Source organism: Pseudophryne corroboree, chromosome 2, assembly GCF_028390025.1.
Source record: "Pseudophryne corroboree isolate aPseCor3 chromosome 2, aPseCor3.hap2, whole genome shotgun sequence".
Taxonomy (NCBI): Eukaryota; Metazoa; Chordata; class Amphibia; order Anura; family Myobatrachidae; genus Pseudophryne; species Pseudophryne corroboree.
Window position 1 is genome coordinate 856,062,278 of NC_086445.1, and position 27,269 is coordinate 856,089,546.

Consider the following 27,269-nt stretch of genomic DNA (forward strand, 5'->3'; position numbering starts at 1 on the left):
CTTGAACCTTTTGATATAAGTGTTCAAGGTTTTTAAATTTAAGATGGGTCTCACCGAACCGTCCGGTTTCAGTACCACAAACATTGTGGAGTAGTAACCCTTTCCTTGCTGAAGGAGGGGTACCTTGACTATCACTTTCTGTGAATACAGTTTTTGAATAGCCACCAACACTGCCTCCCTGGCAGAGGGAGTTGCCGGCAAGGCAGATTTTAGGAAACGGCGGGGGGGAGACGTCTCGAATTCCAGCCTGTACCCCTGAGATACTACTTGAAGGACCCAGGGATCCACTTGTGAGAGAGCCCGCTGCGTGCTGAAAAACCTGAGACGTGCCCCCACCGTTCCCGATTCCGCCTGAGCAGCCCCAGCGTCATGCTGTGGACTTACCGGACGCAGGGGAGGACTTCTGCTCCTGGGAACTAGCTGTGTGCTGCAGCTTTTTCCCCCTTCCTCTGCCCCTCGGCAGAAAGGATGAGCCTCTAGCCCGCTTATTTTTCTGGGGCCGAAAGGACTGTACCTGATAATACGGTGCTTTCTTTTGCTGTGGGGTAACCTGTGGCAAAAAAGTCGATTTCCCAGCAGTAGCTGTGGAAACGAGGTCTGAAAGACCTTCCCCAAAAAGTTCCACCCCTTTATAGGGTAAAACTTCCATGTGCCGCTTGGAGTCGGCATCACCTGACCATTGCCTAGTCCATAACCCCCGTCTGGCGGCAATGGACATAGCGCTTATTTTTGATGCCAGCCGGCAAATATCCCTCTGTGCATCACGCATGTATAAGACCGCGTCTTTTATATGGTCAATCGTTAGCAAAATATTGTCCCTATCCATGGTATCAATGTTTTCCGACAGGGAGTCTGACCACGCAGCAGCAGCACTGCACATCCAAGCTGATGCAATAGCGGGTCTCAGTATAATGCCAGTGTGTGTGTATATAGCTTTAAGGGTACTTTCCAGCTTTCTATCAGCAGGTTCCTTTAGGGCGGCCGTATCCGGAGACGGTAGTGCCACCTTCTTTGATAAGCGTGTAAATGCTTTATCTACCCTAGGGGGTGTTTCCCAGCGTGACCTATCCTCTGACGGGAAAGGGTACGCAGCCATTAACCGTTTAGAAATGATCAATTTCTTATCTGGGGGAAGTCCACGCTTCCTCACACACCTCATTTAATTCATCAGATGCAGGATTGTATGTATGTCATATATATGTATACATATATGTATATGTATATATGTATGTACATATATGTATGTGTAGGAACAGCAGACGAGTTGTCGGCATTAATTGGGATTTTGGAATATTCAGAATCCATCCGTGCTGCTTTAGCACCTCTTGAGATATTGCTAATCCCATCTCTAGCTGTTCTCTGGACCTTGCCCTTATTAGGAGATCGTCCAAGTATGGGATAATTAATACGCCTTTTCTTCGAAGAAGAATCATCATCTCGGCCATTACCTTTGTAAAGACCCGAGGTGCCGTGGACAAACCAAACGGCAGCGTCTGAAACTGATAGTGACAGTTTTGTACAACGAACCTGAGGTACCCCTGGTGTGAGGGGTAAATTGGAACGTGGAGATACGCATCCTTGATGTCCAAGGATACCATAAAGTCCCCTTCTTCCAGGTTCGCTATCACTGCTCTGAGTGACTCCATCTTGAACTTGAACTTCTTTATGTACAGGTTCAAGGACTTCAGATTTAGAATAGGCCTTACCGAGCCATCCGGCTTCGGTACCACAAATAGAGTGGAATAATACCCCTTCCCTTGTTGTAGAAGAGGTACCTTGACTATCACCTGCTGAGAGTACAGCTTGTGAATGGCTTCCAAAACCGTCTCCCTTTCGGAAGGGGACGTTGGTAAAGCAGACTTCAGGAAACGGCAAGGTGGATCTGTCTCTAATTCCAACCTGTACCCCTGAGATATTATCTGCAGGATCCAGGGATCTACCTGCGAGTGAGCCCACTGCGCGCTGTAATTTTTGAGACGACCTCCCACCGTCCCCGAGTCCGCTTGAGAAGCCCCAGCGTCATGCTGAGGCTTTTGTAGAAGCCGGGGAGGGCTTCTGTTCCTGGGAAGGAGCTGCCTGTTGCTGTTTCTTCCCTCGACCTCTGCCTCGTGGCAGATATGAATAGCCCTTTGCTCTCTTATTTTTAAAGGAACGAAAGGGCTGCGGTTGAAAAGTCTGTGCCTTTTTCTGTTGGGGAGTGACTTGAGGTAGAAAGGTGGATTTCCCGGCTGTAGCCGTGGCCACCAAATCTGATAGACCGACTCCAAATAACTCCTCCCTTTATACGGCAAAACTTCCATATGCCGTTTTGAATCCGCATCGCCTGTCCACTGTCGCGTCCATAAAGCTCTTCTGGCCGAAATGGACATAGCACTTACCCGTGATGCCAGTGTGCAGATATCCCTCTGTGCATCACGCATATAAAGAAATGCATCCTTTATTTGTTCTAACGACAGTAAAATATTGTCCCTGTCCAGGGTATCAATATTTTCAATCAGGGACTCTGACCAAACTACCCCAGCACTGCACATCCAGGCAGTCGCTATAGCTGGTCGTAGTATAACACCTGCATGTGTGTATATACTTTTTTGGATATTTTCCATCCTCCTATCTGATGGATCTTTAAGTGCGGCCGTCTCAGGAGAAGGTAACGCCACTTGTTTTGATAAGCGTGTTAGCGCCTTGTCCACCCTAGGAGGTGTTTCCCAGCGCTCCCTAACCTCTGGCGGGAAAAGGGTATAATGCCAATAATTTCTTTGAAATTATCAGCTTTTTATCAGGGGCAACCCACGCTTCATCACACACGTCATTTAATTCTTCTGATTCAGGAAAAACTATAGGTAGTTTTTTCACACCCCACATAATACCCTGTTTAGTGGTACCTGTAGTATCAGCTAAATGTAACGCCTCCTTCATTGCCAAAATCATATAACGTGTGGCCCTACTGGAAAATACGGTTGATTCGTCACCGTCACCACTGGAATCAGTGCCTGTGTCTGGGTCTGTGTCGACCGACTGAAGCAAAGGGCGTTTTACAGCCCCTGACGGTGTTTGAGGCGCCTGGACAGGCACTAATTGATTGTCCGGCCGCCTCATGTCGTCAAACGACTGCTTTAGCGTGTTGACACTATCCCGTAATTCCATAAATAAAGGCATCCATTCTGGTGTCGACCCCCTAGGAGGTGACATCCCCATATTTGGCAATTGCTCCGCCTCCACACCAATATCGTCCTCATACATGTCGACACACACGTACCGACACACAGCAGACACACAGGGAATGCTCTAAACGAAGACAGGACCCACTAGCCCTTTGGGGAGACAGAGGGAGAGTCTGCCAGCACACACCAAAAAGCGCTATATATGACAGGGATAGCCTCATAATAAGTGCTCCCTTATAGCTGCTTTATATATATCAAGATATTGCCATTAAATTTGCCCCCCCTCTCTGTTTTACCCTGTTTCTGTAGTGCAGTGCAGGGGAGAGACCTGGGAGCCGTCCTGACCAGCGGAGCTGTGAGAGGAAATGGCGCCGTGTGCTGAGGAGATAGGCCCCGCCCCTTTTTCGGCGGGCTCGTCTCCCGCTATTTTGTGAATACAGGCAGGGGTTAAATATCTCCATATAGCCTCTGGGGGCTATATGTGAGGTATTTTTAGCCTTTATATAGGTTTACATTTGCCTCCCAGGGCGCCCCCCCCCAGCGCCCTGCACCCTCAGTGACTGCGTGTGAAGTGTGCTGAGAGGAAAATGGCGCACAGCTGCAGTGCTGTGCGCTACCTTTAGAAGACTGCAGGAGTCTTCAGCCGCCGATTCTGGACCTCTTCTTACTTCAGCATCTGCAAGGGGGCCGGCGGCGCGGCTCCGGTGACCATCCAGGCTGTACCTGTGATCGTCCCTCTGGAGCTGATGTCCAGTAGCCAAGAAGCCAATCCATCCTGCACGCAGGTGAGTTCACTTCTTCTCCCCTCTGTCCCTCGTTGCAGTGATCCTGTTGCCAGCAGGAATCACTGTAAAATAAAAAACCTAAGCTAAACTTTCTCTAAGCAGCTCTTTATGAGAGCCACCTAGAATTGCACCCTTCTCGGCCGGGCACAAAAATCTAACTGGAGTCTGGAGGAGGGTCATGGGGGGAGGAGCCAGTGCACACCACCTGATCTGGAAAAGCTTTACTTTTTGTGCCCTGTCTCCTGCGGAGCCGCTATTCCCCATGGTCCTTTCAGGAACCCCAGCATCCACTAGGACGATAGAGAAACTACTGGTAGTTTTTTCTCACCAAACATAATACCCTTTTTTGTGGTACCTGGGGTATCATCAGAAATGTGTAAAACATTTTTCATAGCCTCAATCATATAACGGGTGGATCTATTGGAGGGTACACTCGTCTCATCATCGTCGACACTGGAGTCGGTATCCGTGTCGACATCTGTATCTGTCATCTGAGGTAGCGGGCGTTTTATAGCCCCTGATGACATTTGAGACGCTTGGACAGGCACAAGCTGAGTAGCCGGCTGTCCTATGTCGTCAAACCTTTTATGTAAGGAGCTGACACTGTCACGTAATTCCTTCCATAAGTCCATCCACACTGGTGTCGACCCCGCAGGGGGTGACATCACATTCACAGGCATTTTGCTCCGCCTCCACATCATTATCCTCATCATACATGTCGACACAGCAGTACCGACACACAGCAGACACACAGGGAATGCTCTTACAGAGGACAGGACCCCACAAAGCCCTTTGGGGAGACAGAGGGAGAGTATGCCAGCACACACCAGGGCGCTATATAACACAGGGATATCACTATACAGAGTGTTTTCCCCTATAGCTGCCTATAATATATATATACTGCGCCTAAATTGTGCCCCCCCTCTCTTTTTTACCCTTTCTGTAGTGCAGGACTGCAGGGGAGAGCCAGGGAGCTTCCTTCCAGCGAAGCTGTGAGGGAATAATGGCGCCAGTGTGCTGAGGGAGTTGGCTCCGCCCCTTTTTCGGCGGGCTTTCTCCCGCTATTTTATCGTTTCTGGCAGGGGTTAATATACACCTATATAGCCTCTGGGGCTATATAGGTGTTAGTTTTGCCAGCCAAGGTGTTATTATTGCTGCTCAGGGCGCCCCCCCCAGCGCCCTGCACCCATCAGTGACCGCAGTGTGTGGTGTGCATGAGGAGCAATGGCGCACAGCTACAGTGCTGTGCGCTACCTTGGAGAAGACAGAAGTCTTCAGCCGCCGATTTTCCGGACCACCTTCTTGTTTCTGGCTCTTTAAGGGGGACGGCAGCGCGGCTCCGGGAACGGACGACGAGGTCGGGTCCTGTGTTCGATCCCTCTGGAGCTAATGGTGTCCAGTAGCCTAAGAAGCCCAAGCTACCACCACTTAGGTAGGTTCGCTTCTTCTCCCCTTAGTCCCTCGTTGCAGTGAACCTGTTGCCAGCAGGTCTCACTGAAAATAAAAAACCTAAACTATACTTTCTTCTAGGAGCTCAGGAGAGCCCCTAGTGTGCATCCAGCTCAGCCGGGCACAGAAATCTAACTGAGGCTTGGAGGAGGGTCATAGGGGGAGGAGCCAGTGCACACCAGATAGTCCTAAATCTTTCTTAGATGTGCCCAGTCTCCTGCGGAGCCGTCTATTCCCCATGGTCCTTACGGAGTCCCCAGCATCCACTAGGACGTCAGAGAAAAGAATTTACTCACCGGTAATTCTATTTCTCGTAGTCCGTAGTGGATGCTGGGAACTCCGTAAGGACCATGGGGTATAGACTGGCTCCGCAGGAGACTGGGCACTCCTTAAAGAAAGATTAGGTACTATATCTGGTGTGCACTGGCTCCTCCCTCTATGCCCCTCCTCCAGACCTCAGTTAGGGAAACTGTGCCCGGAAGAGCTGACATTACTAGGAAAGGATTTGGAATCCAGGGTAAGACTCATACCAGCCACACCAATCACACCGTACAACTCGTGATAACTATACCCAGTTAACACTATGAACAATAACTGAGCCTCTCTCAACAGATGGCTCATACAATAACCCTTTAGTTAAGCAATAACTAGATGCATGTATTGCAGAGAGTCCGCACTTGGGACGGGCTCCCAGCATCCACTACGGACTACGAGAAATAGAATTACCGGTGAGTAAATTCTTATTTTCTCTGACGTCCTAGTGGATGCTGGGTACTCCGTAAGGACCATGGGGATTATACCAAAGCTCCCAAACGGGCGGGAAAGTGCGGATGACTCAGCAGCACCGAATGAGCAAACTTAAGGTCCTCCTCAGCCAGGGTATCAAACTTGTAGAATTTTGCAAAAGTGTTTGAACCCGACAAAGTAGCAGCTCGGCAAAGTTGTAAAGCAGAGACCCCTCGGGCAGCCGCCCAAGAAGAGCCCACCTTCCTTGTGGAATGGGCTTTTACTGATTTAGAATGCGGCAGTCCAGCCGTAGAATGTGCAAGCTGAATCGTGCTACAGATCCAGCGAGCAATAGTCTGCTTTGAAGCAGGAGCACCCAGCTTGTTGGGTGCATGCAGGATAAATAGCGAGTCAGTTTTTCTGACTCTAGCCGTCCGGGAAACAAAGTTTCAGGGCCCGGACTACGTCCAGCAACTTGGAATCCTCCAAGTCCCTAGTAGCCGCAGGCACCACAATAGGTTGGTTCAAACGAAACGATGATACCACCTTAGGGAGAAATTGGGGACGAGTCCTCCATTCTGCCCTTTCCATATGGAAGATCAGATATGGGCTTTTACATGACAAAGCCGCCAATTCTGACACACGCCTAGTCCAAGCTAAGGCCAAAAGCATGACCACTTTCCACGTGAGATATTTTAGCTCCACGGTCTTAAGTGGCTCAAACCAGTGGCATTTAGGAATCCAACACGCGTTAAGATCCCAAGGTGCCACTGGAGGCACAAAAGGGGCTGAATATGCAGCACCCCTGTAACAACGTCCGAACTTCAGGCAGTGAAGCCAGTTCTTTTTGAGAGAAAAAGGGATAGGGCCGAAATCTTGGCCTTTATGGATCCTAATTTTAGGCCCATAGTCACTCCTGACTGTAGGAAGTGCAGGAATCGACCCCCCTGGAATTCCTCTGTAGGGCCTTCCCGGCCACACACCAAGCAACCTATTTTCGCCATATACAATGAAAAAGTCTTGCTGTCACGTCTTTCCTAGCCTTTATCAGCGTAGGAATAACTGCATCCGGAATGCCCTTTTCCGCTAGGATCCGGCATTCAACCGCCATGCCGTCCAACGCAGCCGCGGTAAGTCTTGGATCAGACAGGGTCCCTGTTACAACATGTCCTGACTGAGAGGCAGAGGCCATGGGTCCTCTGAGAGCATTTCTTGCAGTTCCGGGTACAGAGTCCTTCTTGGCCAATCCGGAGCAAGGAATATTGTTCACACTCCTCCGTTTATTACAATTCTCAGCCCTTGGGTCTGAGAGGAAGAGGAGGGAATATATAGACCGACTGGAACACCCACGGTGTTACTAGTGCGACCACAGCTATCGCCTGAGAGTCCCTTGACCCAGCGTAAAACCTTTTTTATCTTTTTATTGAGGTGGGACGCCATGTAGTCCACCTGAGGCAGTTTCCATCAATTTGCAAAACTGCGTGAAGACTTCCTGATGAAGTCACCACTTTCCCGGGTGGAGGTCGTGTCCACTCCCGGAATGAACACTGCTGACAGTGCGCTTACTTGATTCTCCGCCCAGCGAAGAATTCTGGTGGCTTCTACCCTCGCCACCCTGCTCCTTGTGCCGCCCTGGCGGTTTACATGAGCCCCTGCGGTCTGACTGGATCAGAACCGGTTGGTCACGAAGCAGGAACTCCGCTTGACTTAGGGCGTTGTATATGGCCCTTAGTTCCAGGATATTGATGTGAAGGCAAGTCTGTTGGCTTGACCACAAACCTTGGAATTTTCTTCCCTGTGTAACTGCCCCCCACCCTCGGAGGCTTGCATCCGTGGTCACCAGGACCCAGTCCTGAATGCCGAATCTGCGGCCCTCGAGAAGGTGAGCACTCCGCAGCCACCACAGGAGAGACACCCTGGCCCTGGGGGATAGGGTGATTAACCGATGCATCTGAAGATGTGATCCGGACCACTTGTCCAGTAAGTTCCATTGTTGCATGGAACCAGCTGAAGGGGATGGCCTCGTATGATGCCATCATCCTTCCCAGGACTCGAGTGCAGTGATGCACGGACATCTGTTTTGGTTTTCAATAGATTCCTGACCAGTGTCATGAGCTCCTGAGCTCTCTCTATCAGGAGATAAACCCTCTTCTGGTCTGTGTCTAGGATCATGCCTAGGCGAGGCAGATGAGCTGTAGGAACCAACTGCGACTTCGGAATATATAGAATCCAGTCGTGTTGCCGTTTCACTTCCAGAGAAGGTGATACGCTGTCCAGCAACTGATCTCTTGATCTCGCTTTTATGAGGAGATCATCCAAGTATGTGATAATAGTGACACCTTGCTTCCGCAGGAGCACCATCATATCCGCCATTACCTTGGTGAAATTGGGAATGACAATCCCGTACCGCAATTCTGAGGTACGCCTGATGAGGTGGATAAATGGGGACACGAAGGTATGCATCCCTTATGTCCCGATTCATTTCAGGCTTGCAATGACCGCTCTTAGCGATTCCATCTTGAACCTGAACATTTCAGGTATATGTTCAGGGATTTTAATACAATATGGGTCTAACCGAACCGTCTGGTTTCGGGATTATAACATGGTCGAATAATAAAACCCTCTTGTTGAAGGAGGGGACCCTTGACCACCACCTGTTGAAGATACAATTTACGAATTGCAGTTAACACTGGCTCCCTCTCTTGGGGGGGAAGCCCGCCGGGTCCTCGGTGAGGGGGCATCTTCTCACAGTCCAGCCTGTATCCCTGCGATACAATTTCTATTGCCCAGGGATCCAACAGGGAGTGAACCCACTTGTGGCTGAACTTACAAAGGCGTGTCCCCACCGGGCCTAGCTCCGCCTGTGGAGCCCCAGCGACATGCGGTGGATTTTTGTAGAGACCGGGGAGGACTTCTGTTCCTGGGGACTAGCTGTGTTGTACAGCTTCTTTCCTCTTCCCCCGGCTCTGACAAGAAAGGACGCACCTCAAACTTTCTTGTTTCTTTATTCGAAAAGCTGCATTTAATAATGTCGTGCTTTCCTAGGCTGTGCAGGAATATAAGGCAAAATATCAGAATTACCAGCTATAGCTGTGGAGACCAGGCCCGAGAACCTTTCTCCACACAATCCTCAGCCTTCCATATGCCTCTTAAGTCGGCATCATCTGTCCAATGTATATTCTACAGGACATGTCAAGCAGAAATCGACATAGCTTTTGTCTCTAGGACCCAGTATACTCATGTCCCTTTGGGCATGCTTTATAATTATATATCTATCACTTAAGACAGCATCTTAAAATATTTATATGCATACTAGGGTCTCAATCTCTGCTGATAAGGTACCTGTCCACGCTGCCACAGCGCTATAAACCCATGCCGACACAATCGCCGGTCTGGGTAGTATACTAGAATGTGCACACTATCTGCAGGATCCCTGAGAATAGCTAGTGCAAACAGGACACCCAAGGGGAAGATTCTCAACACATCCTGGCCCTAGTGGGGAAAGGATACAGCCTGAGAATTCTCTTGTGGGAAGCTGCCGTCTCTTGTCTGGAGATTCCCGCTCTTTTTCCTCATGAGAGGAGGGAAATTTACCTCAGCATTCTTCCCCTTAACATGTGTACTCTCGTGTCAGGGACAAATCATCTTTTATTCCAATAATCATATATTGAATATCTTTTAGCCCTCTTGGCTGTAACTTTGCATTATCGTAGTCGACAGTGGAGTTAAACTCCGTGTCGATACTTTGTTATTTTGGATAGTGAGCATAGAGACTCTGAAGGACTCTGTGACATAGGGACAGACCAGGGGAGATTTCCTTTCTGTTCCCTAACCTTTTGTGCAATAATTTTACCTCAGCACTTACACATATCCAAACAGGTGTCGGCGTTGTCGACGGAGACACCCTCACACACACATATCCGCTCTATCACCTCCTTAGAGGAGCCTTTTACCTCAGACATGTCGACACACGCGTACAGACACACCACACACACAGGGGATGCTCTATTTGAAGACAGTTCCCCCACCAGGCCCTTTGGAGAGACAGAGAGAGAGTATGCCAGCACACACCACAGCGCTATATAATACAGGGATGTACACTATACTGAGTGATTTTTCCCCTATAGCAGCTTATATACACAGTTTTGCGCCTAAATTTATGTGCCCCCCCCCCCCCCCTCTCTTTTTTTACCCTTTGTGTACCAGGATACTGCAGGGGAGAGCCTGGGGAGCTTCCTTCCAGCTGAGCTGTGAAGAGAAAATGGCGCCGGTGTGCGGAGGATGAAGGCCCGGCCCCCTCAGCGGCGGGCTTCTGTCCTTTTATGTACTTTAATGGCGGGGGTTAATGCACATATAGTTTATCAGACTGTATTATGTGCTTTTCGCCAAGTAAGGTAATCTAATTGCTGCCCAGGGCGCCCTGCACCCATCAGTGACCGGAGTGTGTGGTGTGCTAAGGGAGCAATGGCGCACAGCTGCAGTGCTGTGCGCTACCTTAATGAAGACCGGAGTCTTCAGCCGCCGATTTTCGACTTCTCTTCGTTCTTCTGGCTCTGCAAGGGGCACGGCGACGCGGCTCCGGGACCGAGGACTGGGCCTGTGTTCGATCCCTCTGGAGCTAATGGTGTCCAGTAGCCTTAGAAGCCCAAGCTAGCTGCAAGCAGGTAGGTTCGTTTCTTTCCCCTCAGTCCCACGTAGCAGTGAGTCTGTTGCCAGCAGATCTCACTGAAAATAAAAAACCTAACAAATACTTTATTTTCTAGGAAGCTCAGGAGAGCCCCTAGGGTGCAACCAGCTCAGGCCGGGCACAGATACTAACTGAGGTCTGGAGGAGGGGCATAGAGGGAGGAGCCAGTGCACACCAGATATAGTACCTAATCTTTCTTTTAAGAGTGCCCAGTCTTCTGCGGAGCCCGTCTATACCCCATGGTCCTTACGGAGTACCCAGCATCCACTAAGACGTCAGAGAAATACTTTCTTATTAGCAAGCTCAGGAGAGCCCACTAAAAGCACCCAGCTCTGGCCGGGCACAGATTCTAACTAAGGTCTGGAGGAGGGGCATAGAGGGAGGAGCCAGTGCACACCAGTAGTACTAAATCTTTCTTCGAGTGCCCAGTCTCCTGCGGAGCCCGTCTATTCCCCATGGTCCTTACGGAGTCCCCAGCATCCACTAGGACGTTAGAGAAATAATCTTTGAACAACATGTGTGATGAATATACACAATACATGTAAGAATATTTGAATTCTCCTGTTGTGACACATAGTTGGTCTATCAAAATATAGCACACAAATAATCTTGGATTGAGCATCCTGAATTATATTTTCCCCACTATATCTTGATCCTTATAAATCACCAGGTAAATCAAGATTTAAAAAATCAGACCTATGGTCAGTATTTTAGTACAGAAAACCGAATAAACGTTAAGTTTTAAAGGATTCACCAGTACAAAAATTCTTTCGAGTTATTCTTTTTTCATAATTGATTTCTAAGAGTGCTCCCAAAAAGGTATTTTTTTGTCTTTTTCTTCTAATAATCTGTAGCCAAATCTGAGCGAAGTCTGGTGTGTCAGCCAAATCAGAATATGGAGGTATGCATCCTTGATATCCAGGGATACCAGAAATTCTCCCTTCTCCAGACCTGAAATCACTGCTCTGAGAGACTCCATTTAGAATTTGAACACCCTCAGGTATGGGTTCAACGATTTCAAATTCAAAATTGATCTCACCGAACTATCCGGTTTCGGTACCACTAAAAGGTTTGAATAATAACCCTTGTTTTGCAAATGAGGTGGAACTGGGACAATGACCTGTGACTTTTCCAATTTTAGGATCGCTTACTGTAGGATAGCCCTGTCTGTCAGCAATGCTGGCAAGCCTGATTTAAAGAATCTGTGAGGCGGGAGTTCTTGAAACTGCTGTCTGTACCCCTAAGACACCATATCCTGTACCCAGGGATCCAGGACGGACGACACCCAGACGTGGCTGAAAAGTCTGAGTCTCGCGCCCACCAGCCCGTCCTCCAGGATTTGAGGTCCACCGTCATGCTGAGGATTTTGAGAAACCAGAAGCAGGTCTCCGGTCCTGGGAGCCTGTGGGTGCAGGCTTTTTGGATTTTGCTCGACCACCTCTAAAGAAAGTGGTAGGAGGCTTGGACATTCTTACCATAGCGGTCCGAAAAGGACTGCGGCACAGCTGAAGAAAATGGATTCTTCGTAGAAGGTGTAGTAGAGGGAAGGAAAGATGACTTACCCGCGGTTGCCGTGGAAATCCACGCATCCAACGCTTCCCCAAATAGAGCCTGACCTGTGTAGGATAGGTTCTCCACACTGCTCATGAATTCCGCGTCTGCAGACCATTGGCGCAGCCAGAGTCCCCTGCGGGCTGAGACAGACATGGAAGATATCCGTGCAGTCAGCATCCCCAGGTCCTTCATGGATTCCACCATGGACCCCGCAGAATCCTGTATGTTACGTAAAAACAATTCTATGTCACTACTATCCATTGTATCCAAATCCACTAGTAATGTGCCTGACCACTTTACTATGGCTTTAGAAATCCATGCACAGGCAATATTGGGTCCTAACACCACTCCTGATGGATTTGAGCGTCGTGTCAATTTTATGATCAGCTGGGTCTCTGAACGAGGTAGATCCAGGGACAGGTAAAACCACCTTTTTAGACAGTCTGGAGACAGATGCGTCCACAATAGGTGGGTTAACCCATTTTTTCCTATCTTCCTCAGGGAAGAAAAAAGCAACCGGAACCCTTTTTGGGATCTGGAATTTTTTCTCCGGGTTTTCCCAGGATTTTTCAAATATAGCATTTAATTCTTTAGATGCAGGGAAGGTTAGCGAGGCTTTCTTATGGTCAGTGAAGTAAGCCTCCTCAACCTGCTCAGGTGTGGTGTCATTAATATTTAACACAATTCTAATGGCCTCATGGGAATCTGAGACAAAGCATTACAATCCTGTGTACATGGAATGGATCCCTCCTGAGAGGAAACATCTTCTGCAGCATATGACAGAGTGTCCCTAGACACAGCTATCTGAGATAGTAAACACACACAGGGAAATGTCAGACACTTTTCCCCCCAAGCATGCCACAGAGAGAGACAGAGATTGGAGCCAACCTACACAGAGTACTTTTTAAGGTAGAACTAATAACACTACCAGCGCAGTCTGTGTACCTTAAAAGGCTACACAGACTTTACACAGCCTCGCCCCCCCCCCCCTCCCTTCTACAACCCCCTGGTACCGCACAAGGCAGCTGGAGTTGATCTGGAGGGACAGCTCTCCCTGTCAGCACTTCTGCAGGCAGGAAAATGGCGCTGAACGCTGCTGGGTCTGCTCTGAGAAGCTCCGCCCCCTTTCATGGCGCCATCTTCCCGCTCTTCTGAAGATTATACTGTCCTGAGGAAAAGTGCTGGCAGCAATCCTGGGACCCTGACAGGCTTGGAGGTCAGTGTAGGGTGTAGGCGCTGGCTCAGGGAGCCCCTCACAGAGCTGCACTATGTACCGCTGAGCCCAGGAGCGCAGTTAGTACTGCGCTCCATACCCTGTTGCTGCCATCTTCACACCGGCTCCCCACTTGCCTGGGGGGCCGGTGACTAACTCGCCACTAATCTTCTGGCTCTGTAAGGGGGTGGCGGCATGCTGCCGGGGTGAGCGATCCCATGTGGCGGGGAACGTTCGATCGCCTCAGGAGCTCAGTGTCCTGTCAGTGGAGATAGTGGCTCAGACCCCGCATGGCGGACACTACTCCCCCCTTAGTCCCTCGAAGCAGGGAGGCTGTTGCCAGCAGCCTCCCTGTAAAATAATAAACTCTAAAAAAAACTTTTACCAGAGAAAATAAATACAAATATCTACCGGGCGCTGACTAATTCAGGGACAGTCTTTCTCTTTAAGATTTAATCGATTCTGGAGTACTGCTGCTTCATAAGGAGATCACTGTATCTCCACAGAAAACAAAAAGAAAAAGCAACAAATAAAGCGCTGTATTACCAGAATCTTTTGATAAAAATAACATTTATTTATCCCACCATATCCTATAGCAGCGGTGGCCAACCTGTGGCTCTTGAGCCTCATGCGGCTCTTTCTTTATTCAAATGTGGCTCCCGGCACTCGAAGTCACGTGACCACATCAGATCCGGAAACTGCTGCACTCCAGCCAGACAGTCTGCAGCAGCAGCACTACGGGGACTGAGAACTTAGAGAGCCAGATACTAGGGGTGAGACACCCACTGGCAAACAGAGGACACATAAGGGGCTGCTGCAATGGCACGAGGTATGTGTTCGGGGGGGGGGGGGGCTGTAGTGACACATCAGGGTCCTGGCAGGAGTGACACAGGAGAGTGCTAGCAGGAGTGACTCATGGGGGAGCTGGCCGGAGTGACATACTGTAGGAGTGTGCTAGCAGGAGTGACACATGAGGTAGCTGGCTGAAGTGACATATGGGGGAGCTGAAGTGTATTATGTGAATCTGGCTTTTTCAATATATTTTATGTGAATCTGGTTTTAAAAATGTATTTTATGTGGATCTGGTTTTTTAAATGTATTTTATACCAGAGGCGTGGCCTAGCAGGCACAAGGCCACACCCCATTTTTGAATGTGTATCTGCGGCTCGATGTCGGCTCTTTGACGTGCCCAACAAAATGTTTGGCTCTTTATTTCTGACTGGTTGGCCACCCCTGTCCTATAGCAAAAATACATATAATTAAAACAAAAAGACAAAAAAACACACACGGCCGGTGTCAATGATTAATTAAAATATTCCAATAAAAACACCAACAATGAATCAGTCATATAATTAGAGGATTCAAAACTTCTAAATATGAAGTAATTAATTTAGGTTTAGTCAGGGTAACAAAGTCACCCCAAGCTCAGCAGTTAAAAAGAATCCAATCTTAATGACCAATATTCACTGCAACTATTCCAAATCTGTGATACTCAATTGAGCCCTTAAGCATGATTAATATCAGACAAGTCAGAAATACGTAATACTCATATTACTATTAGTCAAATTACGACTCTGAAAACAATAATTCACCTAAAATTGAACTGCAGTATTAATCTCTATTGAATATTATAATCCTCCGTTTAGCCAGACACTTTCTTAACTCGAGCTCAATTTGATTCAGAATGGTATGTTGATCTAAACTTTTACCAATATTCTGATTAGTATCTGTGATCCTTTAATATATCCAGCAGTCTTCTCCAACTATCCTATTAGAGGCACAGTCCCTTAATTAGAGCCCAATCAGCTCTCACTGGTGGATAAATAAACATTGATATATTCAGCTCTCACTCAGGTGATTATTGGTTATTCTTTAACATTATTTCATGAGTTCCGCAGATGTTAGTAAATCAATAGTCCATGATTAGTGTATTAGTAATCAATGTAATTCAACATTTTCAGCAGTTAGTATTCATGGTGTTAATAGCTAGGTCTCAAGCAAATCGTCACCTCTTAAATAGGGTACGGGACACAGTAATTCGGCGGACCTTATTTCCTTGCTGATGCAGTTAGAGCACTCCCAATGGAACTGGCTGTTCTCACCATAAAGCGTTCCCTCCTTGGAGCCTCAATAAGTACGTGCCGCAAGTCAGTCCATAGTGTCCCCTCAGAGTATTAGCTGTCAGATCCGGACCCGTGTGTCCCTTCTCAACGCGTTTCTCCGCCTTTATTATCGGCGGCTTCCTCAGGAGAATATTTAGAAGTTTTGAATCCTCTAATTATATGACTATTGTTGGTGTTTTTATTGGAATATTTTAATTAATCATTGACACCGGCCGTGTGTGTTTTTTGTCTTTTTGTTTTAATTATATGTATTTTTGCTATAGGATATGGTGGGATAAATAAATTTATTTTTATCAAAAGATTCTGGTAATACAGCGCTTTATTTGTTGCTTTTACTAGAGAAACTATGTAGAGCTCCCCTAGCCGTCACCGGCTCCTCCGGGCACATTTTCTAAACTGTCTGGTAGAAGGGGCACAGAGGGAGGAGCCAGCCCACACTCAAACTCTTAAAGTGCCAGTGGCTCCTAGTGGACCAATCTATACCCCCATGGTACTAATGTGGACCCCAGCATCCTCTAGGACGTAAGAGAAATATGAATGAGCAGAAACTACTTTCAAAAAGGGTAATAACTACAGTCACGTACAGTAGTTCATTATTTGTAGGAACCTGTTACTTTGTAAATTAACTATTAAACTAAAATATTAACAAATTTTACAGTACCGAACACTGTACAGACTGATCAGATTATAAAATTATTCTCCGCATTTGCATCAGTTTGCAGTATTAGTTTCATTTAAAAATTGCTGCAATTTTATCATATATTAATAGTAGAGGGTACATGCTTACTACAGAAAAATCCGCAAAGCCGCAGATACAAAGCTAAAGTACATACAAAATGGATACCTGGTACCATGGAAGAGAAGCCCAAACTTTCATAGCCTAGATTAATGCCAGGATAACTTGAATCATTTTTTTGAGGAACTGAGGTTAGTGGTTGTCTATTTCTTTTCTTCTGGTTGAAAATGGGTACTGGAAGAAAGGCTGCAGAACAAGTAAACTTCTCAGGTTTAGTCAGGAAATCAAGACTCTACCCACAAGGTGGCCCCTGGTTATACATGTATAGCACAGAGCTGTATTCCCTAGGGGTGGGGAGGGAGGGTCAAGCCTGCAAAAGAAAATGCTGTCCCCCACAACTTAGGAAAAGTAGTAGCGATTTTGGATATACCCCACACTTTTCATCAGCCAATTTTTATGCTACCAACACTAGGCAAATAGGATGGATATATAGGGGGGGGGGGGGGGTTACACTAAATAAATCCTTCAAACAGTGCAGCTTTGTAAAAGAATACAATTTCTAACTATTAACAAACGTAAGATGCGTCATAAAAACGGTTTGCAGCCGACTATGCATAGTTTTTTTTTATTCAAGCCTTATTTTACATTCAATTTGCGCATCTAACTCTGTATAGGGCTGAAATCGGCATGAAGTCTGAATTTTCAGTTTGCTGAACACACTCATTGCTATGTATTTTAACAACAGTGGAGATTTTCAGATTTTTGCTCACAGCAGCGGAAAATTTCAGTTTTTACTATGTAATTCCTCATTAACAAAACCGCATAAGTGACCATTGAAAATCTGTAATGATAAGTAAATATTCATGATACAACACAGATACACTCCATTTGAGAAATTTGCACTTGGTACATGGGAAATAGTAATTTAGCTGCAACTTTAGGTCTGCAGTAATGTCTTGTGAATGTAGTTAAAGATGCATTTAATGTGTTATGTTATGAGGTGGGCATTTACCATAACTAGCTATATGAAGAGTAAATGTGGGGGGTGGTCTTCAGTTTGCAGACTGTCGGGATCCCAGCGCACAGTATACAAACGCCGGAATACCGACAGCCAGCATACCGACCCTTTCTCCCTCTTGGGGGGTCCACGACCCCCCGGGAGGGAGAATAGATAGCGTAGCACGCCACCGTGCCCGCAGCGTGGCGAGCACAGCGTTGCCGCAAGGGGCTCATTTGCGCTCGCCCAGCTGTTGGGATTCCGGCGCCCGGTATGCTGGCAGCCGGGAGCCCGGCCGCCGGCATACCCTACTACTCCCAAGGTGGAGCAACATCACCTAGTGTGTTCCCTTCCCTGCTGGGGACGTTGGCAGCAGGGCGTACATACTAAGCAATATGACGACCATATTGCTCAGTGACGTCAAGCAGCAGCCAGGCATGCAGCTTTTGGACGCCAGTCCAAATTGAGGTGCATGCACGGCAGACTGCGATGGACATTAACGACCCACGGGGTAGCGCATCGCTCGGCAGCGGCGGCATACACACTTGCCGAGAAAGTGAATGACATCGCTCAGGAAGGGTGAAAATGAGTGACGTTGTTTACTTTCGGGATCCAGTCTTTGGGTCGACAAGACTTAGGTCGACGCTGTCTAGGTCTACCACTATTGACTGACAGTGTCGACATGGTTTCTAGGTCGACAGGGACTCTAGGTCAACATGACAAAAGGTCTAAATGAGTTTTTCACAATTTTTTTTTTTTTTTTTCATTTTTGAACTTTCATACTTTACAATCCACGTGGACTAAAATTGGGAACGGTAACCTGTGCCGAGCACAGCGGTAGCGGAGCGAGGCACCTTGCCCGAAGCATGGCGAGCGAAGCCAGCCATGCAAGGGGACACGGTGAACTAATTGGGGTTCCCGGTCACTGTACAAAGAAAACGACACCAAAAACAATAAATAAAATAAAATACTAAAAAAAAAAAAAAAAAACTCATGTTGACCTTTTTTCATGTCGACCTAGTACATGTCAACCTACAGTCCCTGTCGACCTACTTACTGTCGACATAAGTCTAGTCTATGTAACATACCACACCCTTACTTTCTAGGCACCTTAAGACTAGAAACAATGGGGTCAATTCAATTCAGTGACAGTTTGTCTTCAAATTCCTGACTTTACAAACTCCCGTGCATCACGGGAATTTAATTGTCAGGAATGTATTTTTTAGTCTGCAATTCAATTCAGAGAGAGATATTGTAATTAGTCTGACTTAAATATGATTGTCGGGAATTTGCAAACTCCCGGGAATTCAATTGTCAGGAATGTGGATTTTTTTATTTTATTTTTATAGTCTGAAATTCACTTCAGGGAGGGATATTGTATTTAGTGTGACTTAAATATGCAAGCCGGGGGAAGGGACAGTGAGGAGACTTATTTTCCCTCCTTTTACTCCCAGGAATGTAATGTTAAGGCAAGACTTTGGAGTAGAAGCCACAACCATTTTGGTACGGACGTGAAAGGAATGGTAGCAGCAGTGGGAAGCAGTAAATTGTTCTGTGGAAGTGTGGAAAAACCTCAATCATCGCTTTATAATGTGACTTAATTGTCGTTGGCACCAGTAGGCTAAGCTTGCTGGCACTGTGACAGCCAAAGGCAGGGAATCTCTAATAATCACATGTAACTGGGATTGGTTTAGGGCGGCTTGCTTGGCATCATCAATATGGAAGTGTAATGGTTGAAGATCTTGGGCAATCGACTTTTGCCATGTTTTCTTTGGCGTATCACTTACTATTTTCCATTCCTCAGGAATGTGTTACAGTATTTAGGCACTGGTATGGTATTCTTTTAGGCTCCATTCTGCAGACATGTCCAAACCACTTTAAACGCTGTCTTTTAATATAGGATTCAACTGTGGGTTGGTCTTTGAATAGTTTTCGGATGTTTTAATTTCTCTGGTTCATTCGGTTTTTTTTAAAGTATATTTCGTAAGCACCTCATTTGGAAACATTCCAGCTTTGTTAGGTCGTTTTTAAGTATTGCCATTATTCTGATCCATAAAGTAAATTTGTTCTAACTGATATGTTGAATACCCTAATTTTTGTGGCAATGGTAATGTCCTTTTGGTCCCAGAGGCCTTTTTTCAGAGTTGCAAAAGCAGCTGTGGCACTCGTGATGTCACTTGTAGTGGCTATCTGTTGACCGTTCATAGTTGAACCCAGGTATTTAAAGGTATCCACTTGTTCGGCGGTAGTATGCAGGGGAGGGTGTGTACAGTGAGAAGTAGTGGTGTGTGTGCATTGAGAGGGTGCAGGGTAGCTGCAGTAGTGTTTGCGGGGAGGGGTATGCAGGGTAATAGTATACTGTGTGTGGGGAAGGGAGTGTTGGGGGGATGTATTCATGTGACTGGCGGTCAGGAGACGGACAGTCACATGACCTCCCCCTACATCCCGCACCCTCACAATCCCGGCAGTCGGCATGCCAACCAACAGGGACTATTCCCATTCGTGGGTGTCCATGACACCCATAGAGTGGGAATAGAAGCCGTGGTGAGCGCAGGGCACCACCGAGCCCTCAGCGCAGAGAGCCCGCAAGGGGCTCGCTGTACTCGCCCCCCACCGGGATTCCGCTGCCAGTATGCTTACCACCGGTCTGCCATTCCACACACGAGTGTTGGTTGAGAGGTAAGCATGCACAGGTCAAATGTGGATATTTCAGTATGCAAATGGGTATGTACCCAACTCCAAATTACTTCCAAAGTTACAAAAATACTGACCTGCAGTACATTTGTCCATGCATATGTGTTTGCCCTTTTCACTTTGGAAATTGCCCCTGTGCAAATGTCTTATGTTCTCATATAGTAAACACTCAGGGGTCTATGTGCACTAAGAGTAGGTTACTAATATGGTAGCATGAACTGCCGATCAACCGATTGTCGGCCTAGTGTACTAGGTGTGAGGAGTGGGACGCAGGGTAGTGGCTGTAGTATAGTGTTTGTGGGGATGGGGGTGCAAGATAATGTGTGCGGGGAGGGGGGTGCAGTGCAGGGTAGTGACAGATTATGCAGGGAAGGGAGTGAAGTAGTGTATTGGGTGAGAGGTAAGGGGGGTACACAGAGATCGGTGCTTAAATTCTAAGCAATCTGACTAGATTGCTTAGAAGTTAAGCACGGATCTCTCCGTGTGTACCCCCACAGCGATAGCAATGCGCGGCCCCCGCTTCACTATCGCTGGTGCTAGATTGAGCCTGCATGCTGGCTCAATCTAGCACATCACTCATTTCACCGCTGGGTGACATGAGCGACTCCCCCCCTCCTCACTCAGCACACATCTCTGGGGAAATCTCCCTGTGTGTATGGGGCTGTAGTGTACTGTAGGTGGGGCCGGGAGTAGAGATTAGCAGCAGTACTGTAGTGTGTGCAGGGTGAGCGGTGTAGAGTAGCAGCAGTAGTAAAGTGTTTTTTTATTTTATTTAGTAGTGTAGTGCAGTGGTTTTCCAAACTTTTTTGTATCGCCACCTGAGTATCAGAATTTTTTTCACAGCACCGCAAGTCCAAATGTTTATTTCAAAATTCCGAAAATAATATTAAATTAAGTAAAATGTTTTTCGAAGGGGTAAATTCAGTTTCAGCACGGATTGAATAGTGCCAGTAGGGGGCTCCCGCAGCTAGTCAATTTAGCGCTCCGTAAATCAGAGAATGCCGGTTCTCGCAACTTAAACCTGCTGTTTTGTAGGGAGAACCAGCATTCTCTGACATAACTGCCCCGCTGCAATGTTGTTTGCGGTGCGCTGCGGCACAAAACACATTGCTGTCCTAGTTGTGTAATCATGTACTATACGATAAGATTTGATTGGCATCCTCTTAAAACTCCAATCAGGTGCATTCTGTCCTTCCTCCTTCACATGAAATCCTCTATTGCAGCAAGATATGTTAGTTGAAACAACTAAGTAGGGAGAAGGACAAACCACTTGCTAAACTAGCCAGTGGGAATATAAATGTGTTGGATTGAAAAATTAGACCTATTTACAGCATTTCTAAATAGCTTAGTATTATATTCAAAACAAAAATTTGTCAAAAAAGGGAGAGTTTAAGTCTAAAATTGTCGGAAATTCGAACTCTCTCCCCACCCGCGAGTTCATTGAATTGGTCTGACCATTATAACCTATAGGGAGAACAAATTGTCAGGAATTGTATATCCATCGCCGACTAAACAGTCACATTGGCGACAATTGAATTGGTGGGAATTCCAATTGTCGACAAATCTTAAGTAAACTAGTGGAATTGGCAACTAGTCATCGAATTGAATTGACCCCAATGTGATTAACTCAGAAAAAATGAACATGACACTACAGCTGATGAGAGAAACGCAACCTGCAAAACTGGGGTTGGTCCTCCTGAAGAAAGGGGACAACTGGCAGCAACACTTCTACACTAAAAATAGGATTTTAATTACCTACCGGTAAATCCTTTTCTCGTAGTCCGTAAAGAATGCTGGAGTCCACATTAGTACCATGGGGTATAGAAGGGTCCAAGGGTCCACTAGGAGCCATGGGCACTTTAAGACTTTGATAGTGTGGGCTGCCTCCTCCCTCTATGCCCCTCCTACCAGAAAGTGTCTAGAAACTGTGCCTGAGGAGACGGACAACTTCGAGAGAAGGAATTTACACAGATAGTGGTGAAATTCACACCAGCTCACACATACAAAGCAAACCAAGCTAACCAGCTTGCAAGCACAGCAACATTACTTAACCAAGTAACAACAGTACTAAACCAAGCACAAAGCAGAACTGAATGAACCATAGCAGGATAACGAAGCGCTGAGCGGACGCCCAGCATCCTCTACGGACTACGAGAAAAGGATTTACCGGTAAGTAATTAAAATACTATTTTCTCTTACGTCCTAGAGGATGCTGGGGTCCACATTAGTACCATGGGGATGTACCAAAGCTCCCAGAACGGGAGGGAGAGCACGGAGGCTCCTGCAGAACTGACTGACCAAACTTTAGGTCCTCAGAGGCCAAAGTAATAATAATAATAATAATTTTATTTATATAGCGCACTTTCTCCAACAGGACTCAAGGCGCTTAGTATCGAACTTAGCAAACGTGTTCGACCCTGACCAAGTTGCTGCTCAAGAGACACCGGCAGCCACCCTGGAAGAACCCACCTTTACGAGTAGTGAGCCTTAACAGATTTTGGACACGGCAAGTCTGCCGTAGAATTAGCATGCTGGATAGTGAACCTGATCCAGCGAGAAATCATCTGCTTAGAAGCAGGACACCCAACCTTGTTGGGGTCATAAAGGACAAACAGAGAGTCCGACTTTCTGTGACGAGAAGTTCTCTTCACATAAATCTTCAAAGCCCTCACAACATCCAAGGATTTTGAGGAGTCACTGGCACCACAATAGGTTGGTTGATATGAAAAGCCGACACAACCTTTGGAAGAAACTGCTGACGCGTCCTGAGCTCAGCTCTATCTTCATGGAAAATCAAGTAGGGGCTCTTGCAGGACAATGCCCCCAATTCAGACACACGCCTAGCAGAAACTAATGCAACAGTGTGACCGCCTTCCAAGAGAGAAACTTGACCTCAACCTCCTGTAGAGGCTCGAACCAATCCGATTGTATTACCAACGCTTTCTCCACCGGTAGAAATACCCTCTGCACTTGCGTGTCGAGGATCATCCCTAGGAAAGACAATCTCCTTGTCTGTTCCAAATGTGACTTTGGAAGATTCAGGATCCATCCGTGATCCCTGAGCAGTCGAGTCGTGAGAGCAATGCTCTACAACAACTTCTCCCTGGAGGACGCTTTTATCAGCAGCTCTTCTAGGTATGGAATTATATTCACTCCCTGCCTGCTGCGAAAAACCATCATCTCTGCCATAACCTCGGTGAACACCCTCGGTGCTGTGGAGAGGCCGAATGGCAGAGCCTGGAACTGATAGTGACAGTCCAACAGCGCAAATCTGAGATAAGTCTGGTGGGGCAGCTAATTCGGAATGTGGAGGTACGCATCCTTGATATCCAGGGATACCAGAAACTCTCCCTCCTCCAGATCTGAGATCGCCGCTCTCAGAGATTCCATTTTGAACTTGAATTCCTTCAGATAAGGGTTTAACGATTTCAGGTTCAAAATTGGTCTGACTGAACAATCCAATTTCTGTACCACAAATAGGTTTGAATAGTAACCCTTGTTTTTCAGATGAGGTGGAACTGGAACAATGACATCTGACCTTTCCAATTTTTGAATGGCTTCCTCTAGGATAGCCCTTTCCGTCAGCAAAGCCGGAAAGCCTAATTTGAAGAATCTGTGAGGGGGGAGCTCTTAAAACTCCAGTCTGTACCCCTGGGACACTATCCTATACCCAGGAAACCAGTTCTAGATGACACCCAGACGTGACTGAGTCTCGCTCCCACCTGCACGTTCTCCAAGCTGTGAGGTCCACCGTCATGCTGACGATTTTGAGGAAACAGAGGCAGGCTTCTGTTCCTGGGAACCTGTGTGCGCAGGTTTTTTGGATTTTGCCCGGCCACCTCTGAAGAAAGTGGTAGGCGGCTTGGACTTTAGTTTTTGTGGCCCGAAAGGACTGTATTGAGGACATAGAAAAATAGGATTTTAATACCTACCGGTAAATCCTTTTCTCTTAGTCCGTAGAGGATGCTGGGGTCACATCAAGAACTATGGGGTATAGACGGGATCCGCAGGAGACATGGGCACTTTAAGACTTTCAAAGGGTGTGAACTGGCTACTCCCTCTATGCCCCTCCTCCAGACTCCAGTTATAGGAACTGTGCCCAGGGAGACGGACATTTCGAGGAAAAGTATTTATTGTTAAACCAAGGTGAGATGCATACCAGCTCACACCTCAAGCACGCCGTACAACATGGCATTCAATATAACGCAAGTCAACGGCATGAACAACGTCAGCAACAGGTTGAATAAAAACGTAACACAACATGCGTTGAAACATAACAAAAAACTGCAGATACAGTACGCACTGGGACGGGCGCCCAGCATCCTCTACAGACTAAGAGAAAAGGATTTACCGGTAGGTATTAAAATCCTATTTTCTCATACGTCCTAGAGGATGCTGGGGTCATATCAAAAACCATGGGGTTATACCAAAGCTCTAGAATGGGCGGGAGAGTGCGGATGACTCTGCAGCACCGATTGACCAAACATGAGGTCCTCATCAGCCAGGATATCAAACTTGTAGAACTTCGCAAAGGTGTTTGAACCCGACCAAGTAGCCGCTCGGCAAAGTTGTAATGCCGAAACCCCCTGGGCAGCCGCCCAGGACGAGCCCACCTTTATCTGGTAGAATGGGCCTTCACTGATTTCGGTAACGGCAATCCAGCCGTAGAATGAGCATGCTGAATCGTATGACAGATCCAGCGCGCAATAGTCTGCTTGGAAGCAGGAGCCCCAATCTTGTTGTGAGCATACAGGACAAACAGAGCCTCCGTTTTCCTAAACTGAGCCGTTCTGGCGACATAAATTTTCAAAGCTCTGAGTACATCGAGAAACTTCGATTCCAGCAAGGCGTCAGTAGCCACTGGCACCACAATAGGTTGGTTCAAATGGAACGACGAAACTACTTTCGGCAGAAATTGCTGACGAGTACTCAACTCTGCTCTATCTTCATGGAAGATCAAAAAAGGGCTCTTGTGAGACAAGGCCACTAATTCAGACACTCGCTTTGCGGATGCCAAGGCAAACAGCATGACCACTTTCCAAGTGAGGAATTTCAACTCTACCTTCTGTAAAGGTTCAAACCAATGAGAATGAAGGAATTGCAACACCACGTTAAGATCCCATGGTGCCACTGGGGGCACAAAGGGAGGTTGGATGTGCAACACGCCTTTCACGAAAGTCTGAACTTCTGGAAGGGAAGCCAATTGTTTTTGGAAGAAAACCGATAAGGCTAAAATTTGTACTTTAATTGAGCCCAAATTTAGGCCCGCATCCACACCAGCTTGTAGAAAATAGAGAAAACGTCCTAACTGAAATTCTTCCGTAGGAGCCTTCCTGGATTCACACCAAGACACGTAATTTCTCCAAATACGGTGGTAATGTTTAGACGTTATTCCTTTTCTGGCCTGAATAAGAGTGGGGATGACTTCCTTGGGAATACCCTTTCGGGCTAGGATCCGGCGTTCAACCGCCAAGCCGTCAAACGAAGTCGCGTTAAGTCTTGGAACACGCACGGCCCCTGCTGTAACAGATCCTCCCTCAGAAGAAGAGGCCAGGGAGCTCCTATGAGTAAGTCCTGAAGATCTGGATACCAAGCCCTCCTTGGCCAGTCTGGAACAATGAGGATCGCTTGAACCTTTGTTCGTCTAATGATCTTTATCACTTTTGGAACGAGTGCAAGTGGAGGAAACACATTCACTGACTGAAACACCCACGGTGTCACTAGGGCGTCCACTGCTATTGCTTAAGGGTCTCTCGACCTGGAACAATATCTCTGAAGTTTCTTGTTGAGGCGAGACGCCATCATGTCTATTTGAGGAATTACCCAAAGACTTGTCACTTCTGCATAGACCCCATTCTCCTGGATGGAGATCGTGTCTGCTGAGGAAGTCTGCTTCCCAGTTGTCCACTCCTGGAATGAAGATCGCTGACAGAGCGCTTGTATGCCTTTCCGCCCAGCAGAGAACCTTTGTGGCCTCTGCCATTGCCGTTCTGCTCTTTGTTCCGCCCTGGCGGTTTATGTACGCTACTGCTGCTATGTTGTCCGACTGAATCAAGATGGCCCGATTGTGAAGAAGATGTTCCGCTTGCAGAAGGCCGTTGTAAATGGCCCTTAACTCCAGAACGTTTATGTGTAGACAAATTTCCTGGCTTGACCATCTTCCCTGGAAGCTTTCTCCGTGTGACTGCTCCCCAGCCTCGGAGACTCGCATCCATGGTCACTAAGATCCAGTCCTGGATCCCGAACCTGCGTCCCTCTAGGTGAGAGCTGTGCAGTCACCACAGGAGTGAGATTCTGGTCTTGGAAGACAGGATTATCCTTCGGTGCATGTGCAGATGGGACCCAGACCACTTGTCCAACAGGTCCCACTGAAACACTCTGGCATGGAATCTGCCAAACTGAATGGCCTCGTAGGCCGCCACCATCTTCCCCAGCAACCGAGTGCATTGATGGATCGATACTCTTGCTGGTTTCAGAATTTGTTTGACCAGGTTCTGAATTTCCAGAGACTTTTCCACTGGAAGAAAAACTCTGTAATTCTGTGTCCAGAATCATTCCCAAAAACGACAGCCGTCTCGTCGGATCCAACTGTGATTTTGGCACGTTTAGGAGCCAACCATGTTGCTGCAGAATTGTCAGGGAGAGCGTAATGTTCTCCAGTAATTGGTCCCTGGATCTCGCCTTTATCAGGAGATCGTCCAAATACAGGATAATTGTGACTCCTTGTTTGCGCAGGAGAACCATCATTTCGGCCATTACTTTGGTGAAAACCCTCGGAGCCGTGAACAGACCAAACGGCAACGTCTGAAATTGGTAATGACAATGCTGAACTGCAAACCTCAGGTAAGCCTGATGTGGAGGATAAATGGGAACATGTAAGTAGGCATTCTTTATGTCTACAGACACCATAAAATCCCCCTCCTCCAGACTGGAGATCACTGCACGGAGAGATTCCATCTTGAATTTGAATTCTCAGGTAGAAAATAAGAATTTACTCACCGGTAATTCTATTTCTCGTAGTCCGTAGTGGATGCTGGGGACTCCGTCAGGACCATGTGGATAGCGGCTCCGCAGGAGACAGGGCACAAAATTTAAAAGTTTGACCACTAGGTGGTGTGTACTGGCTCCTCCCCCTATGACCCTC

General features: G+C 47.2%; 1 protein-coding gene across 5 annotated transcripts in view; it reads right to left on the reverse strand.

The window, feature by feature from the left end:
• Positions 1–27,269, reverse strand: part of SPATA22 (spermatogenesis associated 22) — a 576,361-nt gene that overhangs the window by 493,950 nt on the left and 55,142 nt on the right. For 3 of the 5 annotated variants that reach the window (XM_063955812.1, XM_063955811.1, XM_063955815.1), the window contains exon 2: positions 16,543–16,680. The exons of the other annotated variants lie outside the window; for them this stretch is intronic. In XM_063955812.1, coding sequence (XP_063811882.1) covers positions 16,543–16,680 — 138 coding nt within the window. The remainder of the gene's footprint in view (positions 1–16,542; positions 16,681–27,269) is intronic. 5 annotated transcript variants of the gene reach the window in all.